General features: G+C 39.4%; 1 protein-coding gene across 1 annotated transcript in view; it reads right to left on the bottom strand.

Moving 5' to 3' along the window:
• ADAM17 (ADAM metallopeptidase domain 17) overlaps nt 1–12,375 on the bottom strand; it is a 306,921-nt gene that overhangs the window by 266,378 nt on the left and 28,168 nt on the right. Inside the window, exon 3 of the mRNA XM_053709701.1 lies at nt 2,280–2,412. Within this exon, the coding sequence (XP_053565676.1) occupies nt 2,280–2,412 (133 nt within the window). The remainder of the gene's footprint in view (nt 1–2,279; nt 2,413–12,375) is intronic.

Raw genomic sequence — 12,375 nt, 5'->3', positions numbered from 1 at the left:
CATTTCCTGAGTCTGAAAGTTCTCCCTCAGACAACAATTCCCTGACCCCCAACTCAGAGCACTGTGAGGGTACATCGGAAATAGCCAATAAAGCATCAGAGGATTCAGTATTCATAATAATACCTGACCTACTGCGTTTACCCTGCAACACTGGTAATTTAGATAATACCTCTGTAAGGGTAGTTGACATAACTGCAGCCATCTCCTGCAGAGTAAAAGAATTAGACGCCCTAGAGGTACTTGGCGTCGCTTGTGTGGGCGTTAAAGGTTGTGACACTTGGGGAGAATTGGAATGGCATATCCTGATTCTCTTCAGACTGAGAATCAGCCTTAGGCACACTATCTTTACTAAAATATGCTTTTTTACAATGTAAGGCCCTTTCAGTGGCGCCTACCTGCCCCCAGGGTACTTCGAAAGGACTCGACAACAATCCGGAGAGGGAAAACTCTGCTTAGGCTCCACCGGAGCTAATGCCTGCTGCTTCCCAGCCAGAATACAGAGCGCGTCTGAGCACGCGAAAATAAGCCCCGCCCATCAGGACCGATGACCGAGTAGGCCTGAAAAACCGCATGGTGAAGCGGTTTTCAATATAAGCCATGTGGAATCTTTACCCCTAAGTAACTTTCAATACGTGTTGAAATAAGTGTTTCCCAAACAACAAAACCGCTAAACATATCTCCCAGTGTCTCTTTATAATGTAGCACTCAGCACTCTGTCCATTATAAATGTTTTGGCCCAAATGTCACCCCCTCTGTTTAACAGGTCTACTGCTTACCCCTTCCCTACAGGGAAATAAATGTCAGCCAGTTCTGATATACCAAGTCTCCTCAGAAATAAAGGGCTGCACATACCTCAATGCTGCTTGTAGCATAAACCGTTCTCCACACTGAAGATGTCTCTAGTATTACCTTCAGAGGCTCTGTGGGAACCAACGTGGATCTTGGTTACAGCTGCTAAGATCATCAACCTCAGGGCAGAAATCTTCTTCCATATCCCCCTGAGGGAAACAGTACTCACCGGTACCATTTAAAATAAAAAACTTCTTGATTGAAGAAACTAAAACTAACACCTCACTTTACCTCTTGCTAGTACAAACACAGGCAAAGAGAATGACTGGGGGTGGAGGGGAAGGGAGGAGCTATATATACAGCTCTGCTGTGGTGTTCTTTGCCACTTCCTGTTAGCAGGAGGTTAATATCCCACAAGTAAGGATGAAATCCATGGACTCGTCGTATCTTGTAGAAGAAATATCATCCAAAAGGTTATTCATCCTGAAATAGAGATTCATTTTTAATTATATAGCAAGATGTTGTATATTCATGGCTGTAATGTTTTGTTTTTGGTAAATTAATTCCATTAATCCATTCAAAATCTCATGCTCTCCCAAAGGTTTCTGTCAGATTATTTTGTAGAATTTTTCTATCTTGAAGATATTTTCACATATTATTGGTTTTGTAGTTCTCAAAACTATGAATTTGTGTCTGCAGAAATAACATGCCCCTTCTTTACAGCAAAATGTTATAAATTAATTGATAAATTTATTAAATGATATTAGTTGATAAATAGACCTTAAAGGGACATTATCATGAAGAAAAAAATAAATAAAAAATTTGGGTTTCAGATCGAGAATAAAATTTTTAGAAACGAAAAATAAATTTTATGCTTTTAGCTAAATAAAACTATTTAAATTATTATTACTATAATCATTTTTCTCCTTCCAATAAAGTACAGGTGAAAATATGAATGATTAACCAATTAAACTGGAGATAGTTCACCTCCAAATAATTTCAGTCATTTCAATGATCTACCTAAGCATATCTAATGAAATCCACCCTGAATAATAAGCATCAATTATCAGTCATGGACTAAAATTGACCAGGGGAAATTAAATACCCCTAACTACTACTAATGAATGTTTATACCTACAAACTATATTTTTATTTGTACTCCTTTTGCATTAAACAGGTTAGCTTGGCAGTAACTCACTTATGCTCTCCTAATAATTATTATAGTTAGACCAGGGCTCGACAAACCCAGGGGCCTGGGAGCCACTGGCTCCTAGAATTTTACCCCTGGCTCCTAACTTTTTGGGTTATTCTCCATATATCTATATTAATATTAATTAATTTATTTATTTTTAAATCCAAACACATGGGACAGCCTAAAATATATGTATGCATCTATTATATAGTGGTAAAAAGCGCACCAAGAAATTTAGTGTGTAAAATATTACAAAACTAGAAACCTCAGGGGAGGCAATTGAGGCTAGTGCTGTTACCTCTGCAGTGCATTAAAGCTGAGCATTCGCTCAATCTGAGCCTCAGGGTTCAGTTCCCGCTTCCTTAGAGAGTGTTGCTGGATACCAGATATCGATATTACATCATAGTCAGCCAGCATGGTGTCCAGACTCCCTAAAAAAAAAATATAGCTGTTACCACCCTAGATGCTCCCCTTTATAACGATGTAGAGACCATAAATCACACCTCAACCATCGAGACTACAGACTAAACAATCACTGTCTACAGCAGCCCATATTTCATTTCTCAAATAAAGTGGTTTGTGAGATAGACAATATATCTGAGCATAGTGAAATGTACAGAGAATATAGGATCAATAGAGACCAAGGATAAACTGGCCTTTGCCATAGATGTTGCAGATAGTTGATAATTGCATTGAAATTAAGTGAATAAAAAAAAAAATGTTGTTTGTATACATAGCTATTTACCATTATTGATTCTAAACCATAATGTATAGATTAGGAATAAGAGGATCTTGCAGAAAAAAAATAAAATAGACAGTGGCTATGGGTTGCAAGAAATTTACCACTAGTATTATTATATTTACCAGTAGTTCACAACCGATTCTGCACAACTATACTGAGAGAACAATAAACACAAGACAGGGAAGGCAGCCTGTAACAGGAGGATTACATGGACCCGTTTAGAATAGAAGTGATAGTTTGCTTACAAATATTACAATGTTTTAAAAAGGGACATGGGAGCATTTTTAATATATCAAAATGTATACATTCCTAGGGATTAAAATATATGTGTGTGTGTGAGAGAAATAGAGAGAAAGAGAAGGAGTGAGAAATAAAGGGGTTTAAAATGAAGAATTTAAAACAAGGTAGAATATTTAGAAGCCAGCAATAGGTTTACAAACACAGGAAGGATTTAAAGGATCAGTAAATACAGTATATTTGCATAATCAACATATGCATGATAAAGAGACAATGCAATACCACTTAGTCTGAGCTCCACACGTGTAGTCATTTTTTTCAAATTTCAAAGTTATGTCTATTTCCATTCCTCCTGTATCATGCGACAGCCATCAACCAATCACAAATGCATATACGTATATTTTTTAGTACAACATAATTTTTAATAATTAAGATATGTTTAATAATTCCATAACTCACTTTAAGATGACTAATTCTACATGTGCGCTAACCCGACACCTAAAAGCGCAAAGCTCAAAAGCGCATTAAAGTGAAAGTAAATTATTCCTCATTGCAATATATCATAATAATCTATAGGTGAAATATAACATTTTCGCATGTTTTTTTTTCCGTTTACTTCAATCTAATTGTTTATATTTCTATTATTTATTTCCCTACCGTTCTTGGCTTTACTCCTCCCACCCTCCTCTTCCTGGATTTTGTATTCATTACGTATAGAGCGGTCCCACCCGCTCTACACGTAGGCTTGAAAGCTCGTTCACGATTTTGTGATCTATTGCGCATGCGCTAATCGGCGATCGGCGTACAAATGCGCATGCGAACTTTCTCATCCCCTATTGAAAACGCGCATGCGTCAAACTGTTTGGCTAGGACACTGAAAATCTTGGCAGCAAATGATCGTCAGGAATGCGCATGCGCGAATTGTGAACGCGCGACTGACATCACCGTGCTTATATTGGACTCCGCGCATGCGCATTCGATGCGGGCAGGCTGTGACGTAGCTTTCTGGCCGCCGATCGGCCAGAAAGTCAATTGGTAACTGCAAAAAACGTGACCAGGAAATAAACTGACTCATCTGCAACGGGCTGAATTGAAGATGCCAAAAATATGCGGTTAAATGCGGCGAAAAGGGTATTTATGTACACAATTAAAAAATATCATGAATGAAAGTGCTGTTGTTTTTTAAGGATTTATGTAAATCTGCAGAGCTGAAGAGCTAAGTTTACTTTCACTTTAAGTATATTTTACATTCCTAAGTTCTTCACATTATTTTTATATATATATATATATATATATATATATATATATATATATATATATATATATATATATATATATATATATATATATATATATATATATATATATATATATATATAACATAGAAACACCCAGCACTCACCAGCTAGCTCACAGCTAAGATAAAATCACAACTGGAAAAGTTAGTCACCGCATCTGGCCAAATGGGAAAGCTCAGGCACCACGTCAAGGTCCTTTCCTTTGCCTGAGTCCCTAACACAGGCACACCATCATGCGAGCTCACAAAGCTAAACAAACTGAGAACAAAGAAGGGGTGCACAGGTGGCTGTAATCACCCATAGAAAATACAAAACATGGAAGGGAACTGCACTCCAAGACCTGATCAGGTACACATCCTGTGACTCAGTAACATCCAGCCCTGGGTGCTAAATAGCACTCCAAAAAAGCTGTGATGTCACCAGAGCCACAGGCAGTTAACCCCTTTCCGGAATGGGTGCAAGAACCAAGGGAGATTACAAATAAAAAGTAATACAACACATAGAAACATCCAGCACTCGCCAGCTAGCTCACAGCTAAGATAAAAACAGAATTTATGCTTACCTGATAAATTACTTTCTCCAACAGTGTGTCCGGTCCACGGCGTCATCCTTACTTGTGGGAATATCTCTTCCCCAACAGGAAATGGCAAAGAGTCCCAGCAAAGCTGGCCATATAGTCCCTCCTAGGCTCCGCCCACCCCAGTCATTCAACCGACGGACAGGAGGAAAAATATAGGAGAAACCATATGGTACCGTGGTGACTGTAGTTAGAGAAAATAATTCATCAGACTTGATTAAAAAACCAGGGCGGGCCGTGGACCGGACACACCGTTGGTGAAAGTAATTTATCAGGTAAGCATAAATTCTGTTTTCTCCAACATTGGTGTGTCCGGTCCACGGCGTCATCCTTACTTGTGGGAACCAATACCAAAGCTTTAGGACACGGATGAAGGGAGGGAGCAAATCAGGTTACCTAAACGGAAGGCACCACGGCTTGCAAAACCTCTCTCCCAAAAATAGCCTCCGAAGAAGCAAAAGTATCAAATTTGTAAAATTTGGCAAAAGTGTGCAGTAAAGACCAAGTTGCTGCCTTACATATCTGATCAACAGAAGCCTCGTTCTTGAAGGCCCATGTGGAAGCCACAGCCTTAGTGGAGTGAGCTGCGATTCTTTCAGGAGGCTGCCGTCCGGCAGTCTCATAAGCCAATCGGATGATGCTTTTAAGCCAAAAGGAAAGAGAGGTAGAAGTTGCTTTTTGACCTCTCCTTTTACCAGAATAGACGACAAACAGAGAAGATGTTTGTCTGAATTCTTTTGTAGCTTCTAAGTAGAATTTTAGAGCACGGACTACATTTAAATTGTGTAGCAAACGTTCCTACTTTGAAACTGGTTTCGGACACAAAGAAGGTACAACTATCTCCTGGTTAATATTCTTGTTGGAAACAACCTTTGGAAGAAAACCAGGCTTAGTACGCAAAACAACCTTATCTGAATGGAACACCAGATAGGGCGGAGTACACTGCAGAGCAGATAACTCTGAAACTCTTCTAGCAGAAGAAATAGCAACCAAAAACAAAACTTTCCAAGATAATAACTTAATATCTATGGAATGTAGTGTTCTCCGGAGTTTCCTGTGGGAGGAGCGTGAAGGTGGAGGTGCACGCTCAAGCTCACCTGTGTGGAGCAGCGTGGAGCAGTATCAGCTCTGAAAAACTTCCAAGCCACTGAGCCTCATTGCGGGGTGTAAAGTACAAGCCCGGCCGGAGGATTAAAAGCTGGCTTAAGGAAACTCTACAGATCCCAAAAAAAGGGCTGATTGGGAGCAGCCTATTCTTGCATCTGTATGCTTCCATCTCTTCTCTAAAGCCTGTGAGAAAGGGATGATAAAAGGACTAAGCTTTTAACCCATAACGGGAGCACTGGACCAGACGGTGGTTGCTCATAAAGCCTAGAAGGGCATAAAAGACAGTTCTCCACAGTTACGCCGAAGAGTCGCTGCATAGCAAGCCAGGGGAAACATCCAAGTTACCCTAAATTCAGTGAAGGCAGCTCAAATTCCCTGACTGAGCGAGAAGGAGCGGGTGTCAAGGAAGAAGGAGGTAGAGCCCAGGCAAAACGTCCACATACCTGCAAGCTGGAAGCCGGGAGCGGCCGGTGAACCTGGAGACACTGCTGCCGGAAGATCGGTGCCCCCCCCCTCTGTAAGTCGGCGAGTAGTTCTGACGTCAGGGTGCGACACCAAGAGCTGGTTGGTGTGAAGGCCACAGGAAGCTCGGAAGGTGAGCTAAGAACGCTAGTAGCTGGAGGAGAGCGTTCAGAGAGAAGTGGCCACCGGAGATCAGCCACGAATGAGCCGTGAAGACGAGGGGGGGTAAGTATAATGATTACCTTTTCCTTGGGGGCAGCTTAAAGTTTTATTATAAGCTGAGTGATACAGGCGGTACTGTTGGTGACAGAACGGAGCTGGCTGTGTGTTTCACCAATAAGCTATGGCAGAAGGAGCATAGCGGGGAAGCAGACTTTTCCTCTTTCTGTTTGTTTTTGCATATTTTTGAGTGGGAGCATAGTTGGGGAATTGGACTTTCCTTCTTTTCTCTTGTGCACATAGGACTGAGAGTGGCTATAACTTTTCGGAGGGAGACACTTATTTTGCTGCAGGAGGAGGGATACTGCCTTATCTGTCCCCTTCTTTTCTGCCCACAACCTAAGGAAAAAATATTAAAGGGATATTGACTATAGACAACCTTGAAGAGGCTGTTATCCATAATTGTGTCTGGCATTATAAGGGCCCTGAGTACTCTCAGAACTGTATCAAGCAAAGGGGACACCACGGGAGGCAGAGGGCTGTTATAATTTCTTTTCTCTATGTCTGTACCTAGTAGAAAAATTTGAAATATTTAGATGATTGCTCACTTACTAGCAAAAAATCTTGAAAGTTTCTACGGTGCAGTGGTAAAAATCATGATGTAATAGAAAGTTGAATGTATATTATAAGGCACAAAAAAATCCTATTAGATAGGACAGGTTTCTGCTGTAGTGGTCAAATCTACACATTGTATCTGATATTTAAGAGCAATATAGGCTACATTCTTTAAAAAAAAAAAAAAAAAAAAAAGGGAAAAAAAGAGAGAAAAAAAAGAAAAAAAAAGCTGTAGCTTGCATGGTACATACAGAAAAGAGGATAATGGTTAAAGTAATTCTTATCAGCTCTGAATTGTGTGTTTCAGATCCTGCCTGAGGCTGCAGGCCCTTATAGTTGCTCATATGAAAAAAAGGTCATAGGAGGCTGTATGAGTTGTCAAAGGAGTAGAACTTAATTTAAGCTGGGCAGAAGCATTTTTGAAAAGGGTGTGCACCTGAGTGACTAAGCCCGCATAGCAGGAGTTATCCTCATAAGTTATAACTAAAATAGTGGGCTGCTTATTGTTTAAATTCTAGAAATCAGTAGACAATCTCAGTTTACACCACCTAAATTTCCTGTTTTTTAGGTAACTCTGTTAATTTGCAAAAGGGGGTCTGCACTGTGTTATCTTTTCTTGTAAATGTTATATGGCACATTTAAGCGGTACTTTGTGCTGCAATATGTAACAGGCTATATATGTAACTAAATCTGTATTTTTTCTTACTGTTTAAGAGTAACTTACCACAGAACAGTCTGTTCAGATAAAGTGGATCATAAAGGATCAATTGCAGGGTAGAGAGAGTTTACAGCTGAGACCAAACAGGGACTAAATCAGATATTAGTTTGGAGTTGCGTAATAAATGGAGAAATATATTACAAATTCTAAAAGTAAATCTCCAGCCATGCCTATAAGGAAGGATAAAAAACAAAAATCCTCGCAGGAGAATTTACAAGAATTATCAGTTAGAAGTCCAGATCTGAACCAGGAAAAACAACTCACTACAAACCAGCTTGCAGAATTAATCCTGCCACAATTTGAAATAATAAAAGGGGAGATGTCAGAGCTATCAAATGAAATAAAACAATTTTCAAACAGATTAACGGAGGTAGAAGCTAGAATTTCGAATATAGAAGACACGCATTATAGACAGGAAACCGTGCTGGACACACATTCAGATGAGATTAAGTTATTAAAAGTTAAAATTGAGGATCTTGAAGATAGGTCCAGGCGGAACAATGTGCGTGTGATTGGTCTCCCAGAATCAAGAGACTTTGAAGACCTTTTATTATTTAGTACACTGACATTACCAAAACTGCTAGGTCTACAAGGAGCGGAGGGAGGTTTCCAGGTGGAGAGAGCACATAGGGTCGGCATGGTGAGACAGTCAAAAGAAGGTAGTATGCGACCAAGAATGGTGATGATAAAGTACCTAAACTTTCAAGACAAAGTTAAAATCATGCAGAAATACAGGCAGGCCCAGACTCTTACTACAGACACCAAGCAGATCCTTTTATTCCAGGATTATTCAATGGAGACCTCCTCAAAGAGGCGTGGGATGGCACCTTTCTGCTCAGGATTAATCAGGGCAGGGTTGAAGGCAACCATGAAATACCCTGCGAAAATTACGGTACTGGGCATGAACGGTGTCACCACACTAAACACTATTGAAGAGGCAAAGGAATTCTGTAGAGACAACAATATAGAGGTCTAAGCATCACTCAAAGACAAAGGCATTCATAGGCTTTGGAGATTAGAATGGTGGGCTGGTTAGTAATAAAGGGAAAGGGGGGAGAGGGATACCTGCGTGCTGTTTGTATTTTTTTTTTTTTTTTTTTTCTCTTTCTCTCTGTTTGCTGTGTAATTTGTTTTTAATCTCAATAGGTACAGTTTTTGAATAAATGAATAATTCACTTAAATTAATTTCGTGGAATGTGGGGGGAATAACATCTCCCATTAAGCGTAAAAATGTCCTCAAGCAAGTTAGAAAACACCATCCAGACATTATATTACTACAAGAACTACATCTTAAAGAGGCTGAGATAAGTAAATTGAAAACAAATTGGATAGCGGAAATAATTGCCACACCTTGTGAAAAACGTAAAAAAGGGGTAGCAATTTTGCTTGGTAGGGACCTATCATATAGTATAGTCAAGCAGGAATTAGACCCAGGTGGGAGATACATAATAATACAACTGAAAATAGATAAGAAAATTTGGACGTTATGTAACTTATATGCCCCGAATAACTGGGACCCTAAGTTCTGGGAAAAGATGATTAAGGTTATATCTTCATATATCGGGCAGAACCTGATTGTAGCAGGAGATTTTAACTGCACAATGTGTCCTGACCTAGATCGGTATAAAAACCGGCGTAGAGTGGCTAATAATAGGGAAGCGAAGCGGCTGCAGAGTTTTTCTCGTGTATTGAAATTACAGGACGCCTGGCGTATCCAGCACCCAGACACTCGGGAATTTACTTGCGAGTCAGGGGCGCATAAAAAAATTTCCCGAATTGATATGTTCCTAGTAGACGAACACATTATGAGAAATCAGATCGAGTCTCAGATTTCGGAGATAATATTATCCGATCACGCAATTATTGATATAAGGATTGTGTGGAGTACTCCCCCCAAAAAAATTGCAAACTCTTTCCGTTTTCCCCAATACATGTATAAAAGTGTACCATTTGCAAATTGGTTACAGCAAAAATGGAGAGAATACTCCACACAGAATATAGATTACATAAACAAGACCAAGGTATTCTGGGAAGCAGGCAAGGCGGTTATCAGGGGGGAAGTAAAAGCCTACATGATTAAAAAGGAACAAGAAAAATAAACTGAGAGAAACGCAGCTAGCAAACCAACTTAGAAATAAATATGTGAAATATCTCAGAAATCCCAATAAGGAAAATTGGGATATATACAAAGCAGCTAGATTGGAAAGGGAATGTTTCTTGAATAAAATCGGGGCATACGAAGAGAAGAAAAATAGGTCCACATTTCAGGGCAGTCAAGGTATATCGGCCAAACATCTGGCCAGGTTGGTCAAATTTAGAAAAAAATCAAATCAAATCCTTTCAATTCGGTCTGAAGGGAAACTCTTGAGTAATAAAGATGAAATTTGCAGGGCATTTTTTGAATATTATAGTAATCTCTCTGCAAGGGAAGAGGTGGACGAAAGGCAAAAAGAGCAATTCTGGCTGGGGTTGGACATTCCCCAGATATCGCAGGCAGCATTACAGAAAATGAATGCCCCCATCACCGAAACCGAAATATCAAATATCATAAAAAAATCTAAACTTGGCAAAGCGCCCGGGCCAGATGGCCTACCGGCAGAGTTTTATAAAATCATGAAGGCAGAGATAGCGGGTACCTTAACCAAATTATTTAACCAATATTATCTCCAGAAAGATATGAATTCATTATACTTTTCTGATTCAGTAGTCTCTCTAATTCATAAGAAAGCGAAGGACCCAACCAATGTAGCGTCATATCGGCCAATTTCGCTTCTTAATCAAGATTATAAGATTTTAATGTCTCTTATTGCGGAAAGAATGAAGGAATCCATTACAGAAATTATCCATCCTGATCAGGCAGGCTTCATCCCAGGCAGAAACGCAGTCAGAAACATGCGTAGAGTCCTTACTACCATGGACTGTCTCCATCGGGTTGACCAGGACGCCGGAAAGAAAAATCAGGGGGAAGATATAGCATTACTCACTGTAGATGCCGAGAAGGCTTTTGACTCAATCATCTGGGACCATCTAATAAACTCATTGAAAAGGTTTGGATTTTCCGGCGCCCTGGTCGACTTGATCGGGTTAGTATACAATAAACCCAGGTCTCAACTTTTGGTCAACGGTGAGCTATCACAAAATATTACTCTGGGCAAAGGAACACGCCAGGGGTGCCCGCTTTCACCATTACTCTTTGATATCGCACTGGAACCTTTAGCCATATATCTAAGAAAGTCTCTTCCACCAATTTCTGTGGGGAATCAGAAGGTTTCTGTGGCACTTTACGCAGATGATCTGTTAATATTTTTACAAAATACGAGGCAGTCTATACCAAGTTTTGTGAAGATATTAAACACATTCAGTTCCTTCTCTGGATATAAAATAAACATTAACAAATCAGAAATTCTTTGGATCACAAAAAATAGAAATAGTTATTCTGGGAAATTCAGAGAAGTACAGGTTATCAACTATCTAGGTATCAAGATTTCTAAGAACCCAGCACACTGGTACCAGCTCAACTTTAAAGATTTATTCCAGAAACTACAGCATGATCTAGCAAAATGGAACTTATATTATTTATCTATTTCAGCCCGCATAAATGTCATCAAAACCATTATTTTCCCAAGATTTTTATTTTTGCTTCAAAATCTACCCCTTTTATTGCACAAGAGAGATATTGATAGCTATAACAAAGCTTGCGCTTTTTTTATCTGGGGGAAAAAGACTTCACGTATTGCATACAATAAATTGACGCAGGAAAAACGATTTGGAGGTTTTTCGTGCCCAAACATAAAATACTATAATATAGTATCCTTGGTTAAATTTGGGGCAGATTGGCTCAGCAAATCAGATTATGTAACTTACTACGAACACGAAAATGAATTAATCAAACCATTTAACCTGCAGGCTGTGTTACACTATCCGTATAAACAATTACCTAGTAATATAAGCAGGTTAATCACAATTGCCAATGTAGTGATCGCATGGCAGAAATATTGCTCAATACTAGGGATAGAATTTCAGACTTCTAGGTCATTACCGATTACTGGTAATCCTGCTTTCCCACCAGGGTATTGTAATAGCGTATTCCATACTTGGGAAAAGAAAGGGCTGATCTATGTATCACAATTAAAAGAACCTCGCACGGGGGATATCAGATCTTTTGAAAATCTGACCCGCGAATATAACCTGCCATCCAAGCATTTCTATGCATACCTACAGGCCCGTCATTTTATAAATGATTATGATAGTAGGTTTAGTAAGCATTGGGCACAATTAAATATCGAGGCAGGGATAACTTTATATAAGGCAGGTATCAGATCAATCTCAATTTGGTATCAATACATTATGAGTAAAGAAGGAGCATTGCATATAAATCACTGTAAACAGAAATATGCATCACATTTTCCCGAGTTGCAAGATAAGGACATAACAGATAGCATTGAGAGAACAAGGGAGGCAACTGATAGAATCAATCTA

Source organism: Bombina bombina, chromosome 4 (genome assembly GCF_027579735.1).
Source record: "Bombina bombina isolate aBomBom1 chromosome 4, aBomBom1.pri, whole genome shotgun sequence".
NCBI classification, from domain to species: domain Eukaryota; kingdom Metazoa; phylum Chordata; class Amphibia; order Anura; family Bombinatoridae; genus Bombina; species Bombina bombina.
Note: the sequence above shows the minus strand (reverse complement) of the source record. Positions and strands in the feature narration are given on the sequence as shown.